General features: G+C 53.9%; 5 protein-coding genes across 5 annotated transcripts; 3 read left to right on the top strand and 2 right to left on the bottom strand.

Annotated features, from left to right (window-relative positions):
* Window positions 1-977: 977 nt before the first annotated feature.
* Window positions 978-2,152, top strand: PIRL (Pirin-like protein; the record flags this gene model as incomplete). Its single annotated transcript, XM_036634635.1, has 2 exons — window positions 978-1,290; window positions 1,371-2,152. 2 exons carry the CDS (start codon window positions 978-980, stop codon window positions 2,150-2,152), a joined length of 1,095 nt encoding a protein of 364 aa, XP_036499279.1.
* A 665-nt stretch (window positions 2,153-2,817) lies between these two features.
* On the top strand, window positions 2,818-5,073 carry sec6 (Exocyst complex component sec6; the record flags this gene model as incomplete). Its single annotated transcript, XM_036634634.1, has 1 exon — window positions 2,818-5,073. The coding sequence occupies one exon, from the start codon at window positions 2,818-2,820 to the stop codon at window positions 5,071-5,073; it is 2,256 nt and encodes a 751-aa protein (XP_036499546.1).
* Window positions 5,074-5,938: 865 nt separating this feature from the next.
* CGCS363_v002784 (putative calcium-binding protein) lies at window positions 5,939-9,924 on the bottom strand (the record flags this gene model as incomplete). Its single annotated transcript, XM_036634633.1, has 4 exons — window positions 5,939-5,968; window positions 6,025-9,594; window positions 9,668-9,819; window positions 9,900-9,924. The coding sequence occupies 4 exons, from the start codon at window positions 9,922-9,924 to the stop codon at window positions 5,939-5,941; spliced, it is 3,777 nt and encodes a 1,258-aa protein (XP_036499547.1).
* A 1,055-nt stretch (window positions 9,925-10,979) lies between these two features.
* On the bottom strand, window positions 10,980-12,901 carry TUBA (Tubulin alpha chain; the record flags this gene model as incomplete). Its single annotated transcript, XM_036634632.1, has 7 exons — window positions 10,980-11,208; window positions 11,271-11,694; window positions 11,751-12,281; window positions 12,340-12,415; window positions 12,478-12,504; window positions 12,650-12,690; window positions 12,877-12,901. The coding sequence occupies 7 exons, from the start codon at window positions 12,899-12,901 to the stop codon at window positions 10,980-10,982; spliced, it is 1,353 nt and encodes a 450-aa protein (XP_036500021.1).
* Window positions 12,902-14,453: 1,552 nt separating this feature from the next.
* CGCS363_v002782 (uncharacterized protein) lies at window positions 14,454-15,190 on the top strand (the record flags this gene model as incomplete). Its single annotated transcript, XM_036634631.1, has 2 exons — window positions 14,454-14,717; window positions 14,771-15,190. The coding sequence occupies 2 exons, from the start codon at window positions 14,454-14,456 to the stop codon at window positions 15,188-15,190; spliced, it is 684 nt and encodes a 227-aa protein (XP_036499535.1).
* Window positions 15,191-15,266: the final 76 nt, after the last annotated feature.

Genomic DNA, 15,266 nt, shown 5'->3' with positions numbered 1-15,266 from the left:
GAATGGACCCGTAATTGGTTGCAAGTGTGCGACGGGGAAGCGAGGCTTTGCCAGTGCTGGAGTTGGTCATGGAACGAGATGAGACCCAAAATTAATAGATCTGCGCTTTTCTCTTGACCCCCCTGCTCTCAGGAGCTCTGAATATTTAACCATCAAACCTCTGTTGGCATGACCGCACGTGCCGCAGTTTATGCCGCGTGTCCAGGCACGAACGGGGTGTTATCTGAGTCGCCGTCAAGCCGGTTACAGAGGACTTTGCCACTGATATGAGGATAACAGGGAGAGATGCGTAGAAAGGGGTAAGAAAGGAGAAACGACGCCTTAGTCAGTCACGGAAGTGCACTAAGACAATTGACAAGCACGAGCGCGATGCGATAATTTGACAGTGCTGCTTAAGCTCCCTGTTCTGTGGTCTTATGTCCACGTCCAGGCATGAGTGTACCTTGTGGTAAGGTAGGTAGGTATTATAGCTTGCTTTCAGCAACTCAATTTTGACGTGAGATCGGATCAATTACGAGCAGCAAGCAGCTGGAGGACGACCTGGACGAGAGAGGGAAACTGGGGAGAATTGCCGCCTGCTGATTGGGCTAGGGTGGGTTTCTCCAAAGCATTGTGTGACCTCAGGCACCCAGCTCGGTGCCTCCGGCCATCAACGTCATAGCGCCCGGCCACGACTGACTGTGTCAGCAAGTCCCATACTGATAATTGCTGATGTAAATTTGACTAAGCCTAGTCGCTGGTCAGAATGTGGCAGAGACACCCTCACGATGCTAGGTAAGGTAACCTGCCTCAGGTGGAGAGAAAGCGAAAAGGGCGAGGAAATAGACCAGGAAACAAAAAGGTGCATGTGTATGCCGTTTACCAATCGCGCTTCTAGAATATAGGAGTCTTCTACATCTGTCCTCCGGTTGCCCAACCCAGACGTTGCCGAGAACCACTCCAATTTTCTGCACAAATACCGCGCGTGCTTCTCGTCAATGAAGCCCTTCTCGATTTTCTTGTCCATCATCGTGGGAATCGCATCGATTGTTCTCTTCAGACAAGGCCTACGCAACATTGCACTCGTTACCACCGAGACTTTCTTCAATCTGACGTCTTCCGCATCCAGAAGAGGAAACCAGACCCCAAAGCCACATATAGACCATCACCTGTACGCGAGCGATATGTCCATTCCTCGTGCAATTCGCAAGGTCTTTCTGGCCGTTGAACAAGCAGAAGGTGCCGGGGCTCGTGTCCGCCGCTCTATCGGGACTCCCCAGTTACGAAATTTCTCTCCATTTTTGATGCTCGGTGAGTAGGGTTTCCGCAACATCTCGTCCCAAGGGGGAAAAAAAGGGAAAGGAAAAAAAAAACACATTGCTTATTGAAAGACCATTTCCGTATCTCCCCGGGGGCGGGCTTCCCCGACCACCCTCACAGAGGCCAAGAAACCATCACCTACCTGCTCCATGGCGGAGTCGACCACGAGGATTTTGCCGGCAACAAGGGCACCATTGAGACGGGCGACCTGCAATTCATGACAGCGGGTCGAGGCATAATGCATGCCGAGATGCCCAAACAGAACCTGGATGGCAGCGCCAATGTCGGCCTCCAGCTTTGGGTTGACCTGCCCAAGCATCTGAAGTCCTGCGAGCCGCGCTACCGCGACCTGCGCGCCAAAGAGATTCCCTCCGTCGACGTCGATGACGGTAAGGTCCACATCAAGATCATCTCTGGCCAGAGTCACGGCGTCGACTCGGTGCGCGATCTCGCCTACACGCCGGTGTGGATTCTGGACATCAACATCAAGCCTGGTGGCAAAGTCGCACAGCCTCTGCCCAAGGGTTGGAATGCCTTCGCGTACACGCTCGACGGACAGAGCATTTTCGGAACAGGAGCTCAGAAGCGTGTGGTCGACCCGTTCCACAATGTCGTGTTTGAGCTTGACGGGGAAGTGATTAATATTGAGGTTGATGCAAGCGCAGAGAAGGACGCTCGCCTTGTGCTCATCGCTGGCACACCCCTTGATCAGGAGGTTGTTCAGTACGGACCATTTGTCCTCAGCTCCAAGGCCGAGGTTTACCAGGCCTTGATGGACTATCAGACTCATTCCAATGGTTTCGAGCGAGCCGAGGGCTGGCAGAGTGAGATTGGAAAGTCAATGATGGAGTAACTAATCTTTCGGGTCCGTTTCCAGATTTGGCTCGGCGTTTTGGCACTCGTGTTATGCAGTCACGCAATGCAGCGTTTAGTCGGATGTTTCTCCGTCCAATCATGGTCAATTGCTTTCTAGACAATATAAAATGATGATCTAGCAGATCGCAAGATAGATGCAAGACGAACATTCAGCAAGACTTAATTGCATGATTAGTTGAGGTCGACGACGACGAGAGTCCAGCTTCATGTGCACGGACCCTGATTCTCACTCCCTCCAGTCAGTCGGTACTCTGTACACTTTACCTTACGTAGGCCCAAGCACCTATCCATAGGAACACTCATGTATGGAGCGGAGTACCTGGAGCGTACTGACCCGGCCCACTTCCGCTGCGCAGCTGCGTACACTACCTAGGTACAAGGTAAGGTAGCTCTCGCTCTCTTCCCCCCCTTCCTACCTTAGGTGGCATCCATGTATGTACACGAAACCCAAGCTGTGGCGCGCAATGCCATGATTTTCATACCCTACCGTCACCACCAAACGATTATGGGAGCAGCATAAACACCCGAGCCTCTTTCATCCGACTGCACGAACAATTGACTATCTGACCGATCGATTGACGACTATCAAGAGCCCCTATTGACCTGCCAACCTCAGTCAACTACCGACATAGTTCATTCACTATGGATGCGCCCGTGCCAAAGCTCGCCGAGCTCCTCCGTCATCCCGATGACCTCGACAAGATCGCCGGCCTGAAGCAGGAATTTTCCCGAAAGAAGGCTGCTGTCGACTCACAACTCCGTGGCGGCCTTCGCGAGCAGCTGGAGACGACACAGTCAGGCATGACTGGCCTCACGGACGGGCAGAAGACGGTGCAGCAGATCAAGGAGGAGATGATCAAGATCGACCGCCTGTGTTCAGAGTCGCAGAACATGATCAAGGATTTCGCCAGCATCAACTTGGTGTCTCAGGCACATCGCAATTTCGGCGCCGTCGAGGCGATGCGCAAGAACCTGGAGACTTTCAACGAGCGCCTAGAGATTGTCGAGCGAATGTTGAGCGAGGATGAGAGCGACAAGGAGAACATGCCGAACCTCTTGCCGATACACTACGAGCTGACACAGCTGAGGAATATTCGAGATGATGCCATGGAGCAAATTCAAAGAGCGGAGGACCCAAGTCTGGAGTCAACACTCGAGGACTACTTTCAGAGACTGGATACCATGATCGACTGGTTTGACGAGCATATCGGTATTCTAGCTCTGAACCTTATTAATTTGGTCGTTAATGACAATAATGGCCTGGTGGTACGTTTTGCTGTCGTGATTGAGGCGGAAGAGAAGAGCGATCAACGAGTGCTGGCACTGCAAGAAGCGTTGAGAGACCACAAGGAGATGGCGACAAGGTTCCAGAGTATAACCGACGGTGCAAAAAAGGTCCGAGGTTACAAGGACAAATTCACACAAGCCATCAAGATCAGTGTCGAGGGACAGTTCGCGGAGGCAAGAGGTGAATTCTTGGACGACCCTTCGGCACTTGATAAGATTCTCAAATGGTACTTCAACGACCTCAACGCCGTTAAAATGGGCATGGCCCCCTTGATGCCTAAGAAATGGAAGATTCTCAAGACCTATGGGGATATTTACCACCAAACAATGCACGACTTCTTGGTGGGAATGATCGATGACCCAGACTCTAGTTCTGCCAATACCTTGGAGATCATCAACTGGCCCGAAAAGTACTATAAAAAGATGAAGAAGCTGGGATTCAAGCAGGAGGACCTAGCGCCTCATGTCATCGATTCAAGAGAAACGGAACTGGTGCGCGACTTCCGCCAGCTCATCATCAAGTTCCTGGATGAATGGATCGAGCGAATATTCAATGCAGAGCTTAAGGACTTTGCCGAGCGCAATGTTGAAGGTTCTAACCTGGATCAGGATGAGTATGGCTACTTTCGAACCAAGAACCTCGTCGACATGTGGCGTATGCTGCGTGAGCAGATTGATGCTGCTGCCAACTCAAAGCGTATGGATGTTATTGAGGGAGTCATCGACGCCATGTTTCTGCGGTTACGTGGCAGGCAGCAGTCGTGGCAGAAGATGCTCGACGAAGAGGCCATCAGATACGAGACTGGGAAGATGCCTGAGCTCGAAGGATTCCAACCACTTCAAGATTGGCTTGTGGCCACGGCAAACGACCAGATTGCCTGCGTCGACGACAATGAGGAAGAAGGCAGGCTAGCGTACCTGTCCAATTTCAAGCAAAAGTTCGAGCCCCTCGTATCGCCGGCGTACATGGAGCGCGCCGAGGGCGAAGTTGAGCTGCTACGGGATGGCTATGTGGATTTTAGCACGTGGTGCATCACCAAGTTTGTTCAGCTTATTTTCTCCGTCGACTTCAAGTTGGTCATGCCCGACTTCTTCACGCCCAAGTGGTACACAAGCACAGCCATGAAACAGATGGTGGTAACGTTTGAGGAATACGTCAACGACTATAGCCAAGTTCTGCACCACTCTCTTGTCGACATTTTCACAGAAATCTTCGCCGACGAGTTGCTCGTCCGCTACCTCACATCAGTTCGCAACAAAGGAGCCAAGTTTCGCCGCACCGATCCCTTCCAGGACAAGCTGTTCAACGACATTTCGACGGCATTCGAGTACTTTGGTGCCCTTCCTAATCCGGACGTCGGCAACTCCGTCAAGCAGACGTGGCGTGTCACCGAGTACTTTCTGCAACTGCTTACCGTCGAGAAGGACGCGCTCCCGGACACCTTCGAGGGCTTCAAGATGGCTTACTGGGACTTGCAGATGACGTGGGTGGAGGCAGCGTTGCGGTCGCGCGATGACTTTGAAAGGAGCATGCTCAACGCCGTCAAGGCACGAGCGGCGCAGATTGATGTGGTCAGGGGTCCCGAGACAATCATGAGCAAGGTCAAGTGATCAAGCCATGCCGGTTGCACGTAGTATCATTGTCAGGCAGACAGAGCTGCGCTGAGGCGGCCGAGCAGGCTGATGAAAAGAGCGAAAAGAGGGTGATACTGGGGATCCGGATGCGCGAGAGATGACGATGGAGCTGCTCAACGAGGGTCGGGTTAGACGATAATGAAAATCAAGACAACTGCTGGACTCGGCGAAGACGACGATCCAGAGTACTGCTGTTGGAGGTATTGGATGGGAAAATATGAGGTGGTTAGAAGACAAGATGTCTTTGCTTGCTGATGTACGGACACTTCGAAATGCTGCACACGGTCCCCAAGGGCCAACATTGGACGAAGAATACGGCCTTCACAGGACCATAAGTGATTGTAGCGAAGCTGGGTTTCTCTGAGGAGTGACTCAACACTGACCCAAAGCTGCTGGGCTCAGTAGACTGGGGAGACTCTCTGATCTCACATGTAATTTGGCCCGCCATACCTAGACACATGCATGCTCGAGCTACGAGCAGGTCACACATGGAACCTACGAGTCTTCAATATCATTTGTTTTGCGTCCAGACTCATGATGACAACACGCAAGCTTAGTACAAAATCAAGAGGGCCGAGCATTGTGAGCTTCGAGTCAACCATGTATATCCTACATACATACATATATATTAGGTGCCGAGGTCCGACGTGCTCCAATCGTGAGACGCGAGGGACATGGCGGGAATGGTAGGGTAACAACTTCCGAACACGAAGGTATCTCTTGTAGACCAAGTGAAAAGGGGGAGAAATATAATGCCTGCTGTTGTCGATTTAATGCCACTTTGCCTCCCATGAGGAAATCCAGTTGCGCTTTTTGTGCCCCCAACACATCTAGATCAGGTCTATGATTGACTGGCAAGGAAGTTGGCGGCCTGTTAGAGAATTAGCAGCCGAAAGTTTCAAACGAGTTTCTGTGACTATGACATACCCTCTCCAAGTTGTAATCATACTTCTCGAGTGCGAGAAGGGAATCTTCTCTTGAGTAGCCCATGCTCGTGAGGTTCTTCAAGATGGGGTCGTCATGCTCCCCATCTCTGGTCAAAGCACGGCCAGGTGTAGGTCGGGAGTCTGAAGTCGCAGGAGGGACTTCTGCACCCTTGTCTGCGTTGGCTGCACTGGGAGAGTCCAGGCTAGCAAAAATGGCATCCCAGTCCTGCGCATCCGGCACCGTCGCACTCTTCGTGCCCGCACCGTTAGTGCTGCCAGTGGCAGCATTAGGGGACACAGCGCCAAAGTCGTAACTACTTTCGTGCCCAAAAGCAGTGGATTCTGTCTTGACCTGGCTTGGAGGGGGGCTGCTGTCGAAGACAGGGTTGAAGTCATCGAGACCAGATCTGGAGATTGTCTGGAAGTCATCATCGGCAGAGCCTTCCTTGGCATCCTCGAGACCCTCGAAATCATCATCGAGGTCATCAAAGGAGGACTGCGGCTTGGGTGCGGCGGATGGTTGTGAAGCGGAGGCGGCAGGAGCAGTCGTCTCAACAGCTTCCGCTTCCGATGTCACCGGGGCCTCCGGGAGTGTAGACGTATCGACGGGGGCGACTTGGGGCTCGGCAGACGATGCAGTGGGCGCGGAGCTTTCAACCGTGGGAGCAGGAGCAACAGCAGTAGCCGTCGGTGGAGGGGATGTGGCACCCTTATGATCATCGACCTTTTTGGCTTGAGGAGACGCTGGTGCGAAGTCGTCGTCGAAACCGCCACGCTCGCTTGCACTATCAGATTCGTCATCGTCGCGGTCAAGCTCAGAAATTGGAGGGAATTCAGAATCAAATGCCGAAAATGATTTGGCGCCGTCAGCACCAGGCTTGTCTGAGCTCTTATGCGCGTTTGTGAAGCTTGCAAAAGCATTGTCGAAGTCAGCCTTGGCCTTGTCCTGATCCATTGCCGCGAATGGGTCTGGGTTCGATGCGTCGACTGCACCGACTTCAGTTCCAGCTGTCGCGCCCTCGCCTGGCGGCTGCGCACCACCTTGAGCCGCAGGCTCCTGTGGCTCAGCGTTGCTTGCGGTAGAAGTCGAGGCGGTGCTCTGTCCCGTTGTTGTAGGCTCGACGGGGAATGCTCCGGGCAATGAGGCCGCAGTGGAGGTGTCTCCAGACCCATCGGCACGCGAGGCAGGGGGTGACACGGCCCGAGAAGACGTAAGGGATTCGGAGGCCTCCGGGAACGGAAGGAAGCTCGAGCTAATCTGTCGTGATTCAGGCGGGGCGGGAGGTTCACTTGTGAGAGTAGCCTGGCGGCTGGCAATGGGTGATGTGGGGATAGGGGGATTTGAGTACGAGCCCAAGCTAGCAGTCGACGCCCCCGTGTGCTGGGGCTTGAATGATGGAGCAGGTGGCGGTGTGCTTGTCGATGTGGGAGGAGGGAACGCCGGGCCAAAGACATCGTCAAAAGACTTATCGCCACTGAATGGCTTGGCTGGCGGCGGCGAGGTGAAGGTACCCATAATGTCAGTACTTCCTGTTCTACGGAAGAAGGGATTGTTTCCGCTCGCGGTCGAGGGCGCAGGGCTTGCGACTTGAGCAGACGTTGCCACTGGGGAGCTGGTGTTGATTTGTCGAGACAAGTCCTCGTTGCTCCTGGAAAGATCAGCGACTTCTGACTGAAGCTTGTCGCGCTCAGTCTCGTTCGTAACCAGTTGTTTTTTGTTTATAGCGACGAGTCCTTTCTGCTGTCGAGCTTCAGATTTGAGCTTCTCAATCTGAGGCTTCAACTGGGCGATCTCAGCATTGATGGCGCGGATCTTCTCCTTGAGATTGGCGTTCTCTTGCTGGTCAGCCTGGAATCCAGCCAAAACTTGCTGGTGCTGGTTCTGCAGGTCTCTATAAGTCCCGTCCAGCGTCATGCACTCGGCTTGGAGCTTCTTTGTTTCGTTTCTCGACGTGTTGAGCTGCACCTGCAACGCCTCCACGTCCTTTGCTTCTTTCTCGTACATTGTGCGAAGTTGAGCCAGCCGTTGCTCGAAATTCTTCTTCTGCGAATTGGCTTGGTTGAGATCATTCTGTGTGGAGGTACGCTGGCCCTGAACCTCCTGCATTTGCTTAGACAGCGAGCCGACCTGATTTGACAGATTCGCCAATTCAGCAGTTTCATTCGTCAGCTTTTTGCTGACTTCAGGGTCACCATCGCCGAGAAGATCCTCAGCTGCGGAAACAGCGGAGGGCTTGCCAGAATTCGAGTCTCCTGTAGGCTGCGCTGTGAGGCCGCGGCCAAAAGAAGAGGACGGCACAAAAGGCTTGAACTGGTTGCCGGTGGGAGAGGGCCGGATGGGGGAAGATGGGGCCAGAACTGCCGAACCAGACCCAAATGGGTCATTAGCTGTTGATCCGCCAGTTGAAAGGGCGACTTGAGCGGGTGCCGGAGCGGGCGGGGTGTCTAGGCCAAACAAGTCATCAAGGGCAGATTTCGGAGGAGCCGGGGCCGGGGCCGGGGCCGGGGCTGGGGCTGGTGGTTGGGGCTGGGCCTGAGGCGGCGCGTCAAATGGTGAGCCTGACGTAGTAGGTCGCGGCTGTGTTCGGAAGCTGGGAGGAATCAAGTTAGCAGGAAGCGCTGTTGGCAGAGTAGTCGAGCCATCTCGTCTGCTCCTTTGCTGGCGGATCAGATACATCGCGACTGCAAAAGTATCCCGGTTCAGTCGACCCTCTGAGTTGATGTCTGAGAGATCCCAGATCTGGGCCAAAGCATCCTCTGGGAGATTGGATTGGCTTAGAAAGGGGACAGCCTCTTCGCCGGTGATGAAGCCCTTTTGAGACTTGTCAAGGTCATTGTAAAGTGCGTCAAATCGGGCCTTGTCAGCCGAAGTGATCAGCCAGTCGCTTCCCAGAGTACCAGTCGTCTGGGCAGTAATCGGTGGGCGTCCAAGAGGACTGCCTGCGCGAAACTGGGCCGAACCACTCATTTGCCGGGGGATTGCAGATATTGGCCCGGTGCCCGTAGGCGACTGACGAGGCGCGGCAGGTCCACGACGGGTCGCAGCCTCGTAGAGGGCGGCGGGAAGAATATTGGGAAGACCTCTTAGCGCGCCGGTCTTCATAGACGTGAGCAAATGCATAGCAATTACAAATTCTGTCAGAACCAAGGCTCCGCGCTGCTCGGTATCGGCCAACTGCCAAATTCTACCCAAAACCTCGTTCGGCAGGCCCGACTTTTCAAAGATAGATTTGGCCTGGTCACCGGGAAGCAGGTTGCCAGCTTGAAGCGGCTGGCGCTCGAACAAGCCGGCATACTGGTTAACCTTCTCAGGGGTCAAAGGGGGGATTCGGATGGGGCCTCCTCCGGTGCCTTGCGCCTGAAGAGCAGCAGCAGCAGGGGGAGGAGTCGGAGATGCAAGAGGACCTGCGGGAGGGGGCAAGCCATCGAAGCGCGGTAGTGGTCCTTGCTGTAGGGCCAACTCTGGCGTCGGTTCTCTTCCAGCCTGGGCGTGACCAATGAGCCGCAGCACCAGACCGAAGCCGGCAGGAGTTAGGAAGCCTCGGTTTTCCTTGTCTGCGATCTGCCATATCTATCGTATGTGTCGTTAGCCACTTGCGCTGGATTCGGGCAGTAGCGAGCAGCAAGTATCAATCGGCCCTCACCTCTCCCAATATTCTCGAATCGAGTCTTGTCTTCTCGAAGAACTTCACTGCCGTCTCTCCGGTGACAACACCGACGCTGTCCGAGTCAGCCTGGCGAAAGAGTTGACCGTACAGGCGCTTCTCTTCGGCGTTGAGGTTTAAATTCGGCACAGCTGTGAGACAATTGTCGTCAGCATCTAGCTATCACTCATTGCCGCGCGACGCGCTGTCACCATCGAAAGAGTCCACTTACCCGCATCGACGCCGTCAGCAGACATGATGGCGGCGTGAAACTCCTGCCTCGGGGTGGTACTAGCAATCAAGACGGGCTGTTTCCAAGTGTATCTAGAGGTGATGGAAGTTGTTCGTTGGTTCGATACGGCGGCCTCCGGGGGGCTGGGGTGAAAGAAGCGTAAGTCTGACGATCGGGAAACTGCAGGTTAGATTTCACGGCAAGTAAAGTGTTGCTATTGAAATGGATGGACGGCAGGATCATACCTTGTACACAGATGATGGCCCGGACAGCCCTTTAGTCCCAAAGGATCAGCCTTGGAAGGAGAGGAGGTGGCTTGTGTTGATGCTGTTCGTGGACTGTGGACTGTGGACCGTGGACTGGCCGGGGGTTTAGGTTGGTTCAAAGGTCGTCGGGCTGGTAACTGGCAGGCCGAGCCACCTGCCTTGCCTAAGTACCTACCTTACGGATACACAAACAAGTACGTACCCAGGCGTATTCAGTCACCTGTGTGAAGGTGTAATGAGCACACACATATGCCCCATAATAAAGCTCGGGCACTCCACGTCCTGTTGCAGCTCTGAGTCCAGTGGAAGGTAGGTAAGGTAGGTGGCTGTGAGACACCTACACTGGACACAGAAGCACCTAAGGTACCTACACTGAGATACCTACACCCGAGGTTGCTTGAACATCCGAAAGGCCCGCTCCGCTCTATCAGTTTCATTTCATTGAACTGGCGAATACATCCATCAGTTAAAATAGTGAAATCTGGCTGGAAGAGACTCACTCTGCAGACCTTGCAGTGTGCAGCTTTGTCTTTGAATATATATGCACAGTGGCACAACACACGCATGCACAATGCAGATCCGCGAAAGAAAGGATGCTGACCGAGACCAGATGTCACGTAGCCTGAGGAGCACAATTGATTTATCCTCGGTAGCATTAAAGTTGGCTATTCTTTTTCTCACTGTAACAACTGAAGTAAACACGCCACTGGCTCAACGGACTGATCAAGTGCAAAGACCCAGGGCAACAGAGCCTGCACCCTGAGAAGAATGGAGGGCGACTTCTTCCGCATCCAAACGCCGAGATATACACATCTTAATACTCTGCCTCAAGGCCCTCCTCACCTTCAAGAGAGTCGGCCGCAACCTCCTCATAATCACGCTCGAGAGCAGCAAGATCCTCACGAGCCTCAGAGAACTCGCCCTCCTCCATACCTTCACCAACGTACCAGTGGACGAAGGCACGCTTGGAGTACATGAGATCGAACTTGGTCGACAGGGCGGACCAGGCCTCCGCAATCGCAGTTGTGTTGGAGAGCATGCAGCTATTCGCATTATCAGTAGACTGTTATGGCGCTAGGCATGGAGGGATGAGGATGTGACTTACACAGCGCGGCTGACCTTGGCAAGATCACCGTTGGGCACCATCTGAGGAGCCTGGTAGCAGATACCAAGCTTGAAACCAGTGGGGCACCAATCAACGAACTGGATGGTACGCTTGGTCTTGAGAGTAGCGACAGCTGCGTGGGCATCGTTGGGGACGACATCTCCACGGTACAGCAAGCAAGTTGCCATGTACTTGCCGTGACGGGGGTCGCACTTGACCATCTGGTTGTTGGGCTCGAAGCAAGACATGGTCATCTCCTGGACAGAGTTGGCCTCGTGGGCGGCCTTGGCTGCAGAGATCATGGGCGCATAAGCGACCAAAGGGAAGTGGATGCGAGGGTAAGGCACAAGGTTGGTCTGGAACTCGTTCAAGTCGACGTTCAGGGAGCCATCGAAACGGAGGGAAGCGGTAATGGACGAGACAACTAAGTAAAAGTCAGATGCAAGCTCGCATATTGCACGATCGTATCGGAAGGCTTACCCTGGGCAATCAAGCGGTTGAGGTTCTCGTAGTTGGGGCGCTCAAGACCCAGGTTGCGACGGCAAATGTCGTAGATGGCCTCGTTGTCGACCATGAAGGAGCAGTCGGAGTGCTCGAGGGTGGTGTGGGTGGTGAGGATGGAGTTGTAAGGCTCGACGACAGAGGTGGCGGTCTGCGGGGCGGGGTAGACACAGAACTCGAGCTTGCTCTTCTTGCCGTAGTCGACGGAAAGACGCTCCATCAGGAGTGCGCCGAAACCAGAGCCAGTACCACCACCGAAGGAGTGGAAGACGAGGAAGCCCTGCAGGCCAACGCAGTTGTCGGCGACGCGGCGGACCTTGTCGAGAACCTGATCGATAAGCTCCTTGCCAACGGTGTAATGACCGCGAGCGTAGTTGTTAGAGGCATCCTCCTTGCCGGTGATCATGTGCTCGGGGTGGAAGAGGCCGCGGTAGGGCCCGGTGCGGACCTCGTCGACGACGTTGGGCTCAAGATCGCAGTAGATGGCGCGGGGGACATACTTTCCCTGGCCTAGAAGATTTGGTCAGCACTCACAGCGGAGGCGAGAATACTTCAGGATGAAGCATACCAGTCTCGGAGAAGAAGGTGCTGAAGCCATGGTCGGGATCGGCCTGCTTACGCTCCTCGGTCAAGTATCCATCGGGCTGGAAAGGGCATCGGGTTAGCATCCTGTGGACTGGATAGGAGCGGTGGGTTGCCAACGTACCTGGATACCGTGCTCGAGACAGTAGAGCTGCAGAAGGAATCAAGGTCAGCCATCAGACGCATGAAGAAGCAGGTCATCATCAAGTATGGCCACTGATTGGGCCAGCAGAGCTTCGTACCGCGAGTTGACTCGGCGGCACGGCGGAACGGAATCAGCACAAGTCCAGACGTACCTCCCAGCAGGAGTTGGCAATCTGGCAACCAGCCTGACCGACTATAGATAGACAAGTCAGCAACCGTGTGTTTTCAATTAGCAAAATAAGGATGTTCGTGACAGGAGATATCAGCGACCGAAAAGCAGCTTGCGAAGGAAACGGGATCGAGGATGCGGTGAAGACAACCGACGCGTGGGGTCAGGGGAGATCAAAACAAAAAAAAAAAAAAACAGGCGGCAACTTACCGTTGATGCTAATGACCTCACGCATGATTGCGGCGACGAGAGGAAAATGAGACAAGCGACTGAGAGTAGAGGTAGGGAGCAGGATCAGGAGCGTCGGGAGTGTCGAGCAAGCAAAAAACAAAAAAAGTTGTTTTTGCAGCTATCGCGAGAGGATGTCGACAGGAGGTTGAAAAGGTTAGGTTAGGCCTGGCAAGTACAAGGGAAAGAATAATAGGTTGTGCTAGGTGCCGGGCTCGTGCTCCTCGTTTTTGGTGGTGCTGCTGGAGTCCTCGACTGGGTTCCTCAGGTGGTCAAAGTCGGGGTGGGGTGGGATGGGAAATTTGGTGCGCAACAGGGGCCGTGCTACAGTTTTTGTTGATATGAGCCTCCCCGAATTGGTAAGCGCGCCTGTCCACGTCTCTCTCAGACAACCGTCCAAAGGACGACTGGCCAATGGCCGCATCGAGTCGCGGTCGTCCCGGGGCGTGGGGCCTTGCCTATTGGCCCCATGGTGGAGATCTTCTGGCAGGTACAGGCCAGTCAGTGATTGGTTTGACAGGTGAGCAAGGACCCTGGGCCGAAGCCCAGTACACCGCACTTCGCTGGGAAAGGCGACCGCCGGTGACAATTCCTCTCCATTGTTTTCAACCTTCAGCTGCCTGAGGTAGCTTGACTGTGCACAGCTGCCTCGTCTTAGGTGAAGTGCTTTATAAAAAAAAACACACAAGTGGTTTAACGCGTTCCAGATTGCTTACCAGAGAACTACCTAGGTAAGTATCTTACCTTCCTTATCATAGTAGGGCAGGTACCTAGCTAGGTAAGGTAGGTAGGTACCTATCTGAGGTGTATAGGTAGGAGCGAGCTGCGCTGTATACCTAGGTAGAAGCAGAAGCAGCAGTTGTGCGAGCATAAAGGTAACAGGCGGGACGAGAGAGAGAGAGAGGACACGAAGGGCATGCACATACCTACGGAGAGAGAGAAACCCGTCGAAGATCCCCAGAGCCGAGGGATCAGCCATTCGGGCTTGCAAGATGAGGCACGCTGCACTCACTTCTGATATCAAATAAAGGCAGAGCATGGGCACGGACACAGACGATGGAACCGCCAAATTGCGCTTTTTCTTGCCTGCCTACTTACAACCTTTGGTAGGAAAGCTGCCTTAGATCGCAATACCATCATTTCATTCTGACGAGTCTGTCCCGGACGCCATTTCAGGCGCTCTCCCAGCTCGAAGTAGATCACGGGGCGCCGCAATAGACGTAGGTATCTTGCATCCATCAGTGTGAGGTACATGTCTGCACCGCGGTCGGCACACGGAACGGACAGTGGAAACGGACCCATCTGAGAACCGTCGCGGCGGCGGGGACAACAACCATCTTTCGTCACCTCCATGCATCCTTGTCTCCAACACCACATCGAATAGGTTCGAAGGACAGACTTGCTGTTTACCATCGAACAAGATATATGCCACCTCTCTCCCTGATTTCTGTACCACGGGAATATTCCGACCGCAATCTGCTTCACCTCAGACCTCAGCCCCCCCTTGGGCTCTGTGCCGCGCTTGTCACATGCGCCTCTCCCTACAGCATGGCCTTTCCATGGCCATTTTTTCCAACTTCGCTGGTGCGAATACCGAGAAGGTCATTTTCCAAGCGCCAGAGACTATCAATGTTCCGAATACATCGCCCAACCTCGGCGACCTCCGTCTAGACATGCTTACACCAGACCACTGGTCCAAGAGAATTGATCTGCCAGCTTCTTTCCCGGCCCCTGCGTCTCCCTTTGGGAGCCCAACCTGGTTGCTACTCAAGAACCTCACACAAGACCAGCGGTATGAGCTGAGAGTGTGCTGGGCGGCTACTGTAAGATGCTTCACACTCTGTTCATCATCGTCTCACCATTGACGACCAAGTAGCAACCTACAGCTTTCACCCTCGATGTGTTTGAGCTGCCCGTTGTTTGGGATACCCCCGAGCTCATCTCTTCCCTTGCGAAATATGCCTCCTCTCGCATCGCAAACCGTGAGGCGGATAGCTCTTCGGCCTTGTACTCAACGCTCATGGAGCAAGAAACTTCCCTTTTTTTCCTCAGGATCTTGGCTGTGGCGGATTACTACACCGACAACGCCACGCTCATGGCCAATGTTGAACACGTTCGCGCCGACCTCATACTCGATCCATTTCTACTGAATGCTTTGCCGAGGTCACTACTTCCGACCGTCTTCTACATCAAGGGGGTGTCCATCATGGCCTGGCTTCTATCTAGGGTCATTCTGATTTGGATTCAGCCAGTACTTGCCGCTGAGGGCAAGCCTGAGAGGAAGAAAAACATTTAAGCACGAGACTACCGCATCTATCGCCCTCTCCATGCATTCGTGTCTTGCTCAAAATGAAGGGAGTTCTAACGACAAA

The sequence above is a fragment of the Colletotrichum siamense genome (assembly GCF_013390195.1).
Source record: "Colletotrichum siamense strain Cg363 chromosome Unknown KSG_Cg363_contig02, whole genome shotgun sequence".
In the NCBI taxonomy this organism is placed as follows: domain Eukaryota; kingdom Fungi; phylum Ascomycota; class Sordariomycetes; order Glomerellales; family Glomerellaceae; genus Colletotrichum; species Colletotrichum siamense.
Note: the sequence above shows the minus strand (reverse complement) of the source record. Positions and strands in the feature narration are given on the sequence as shown.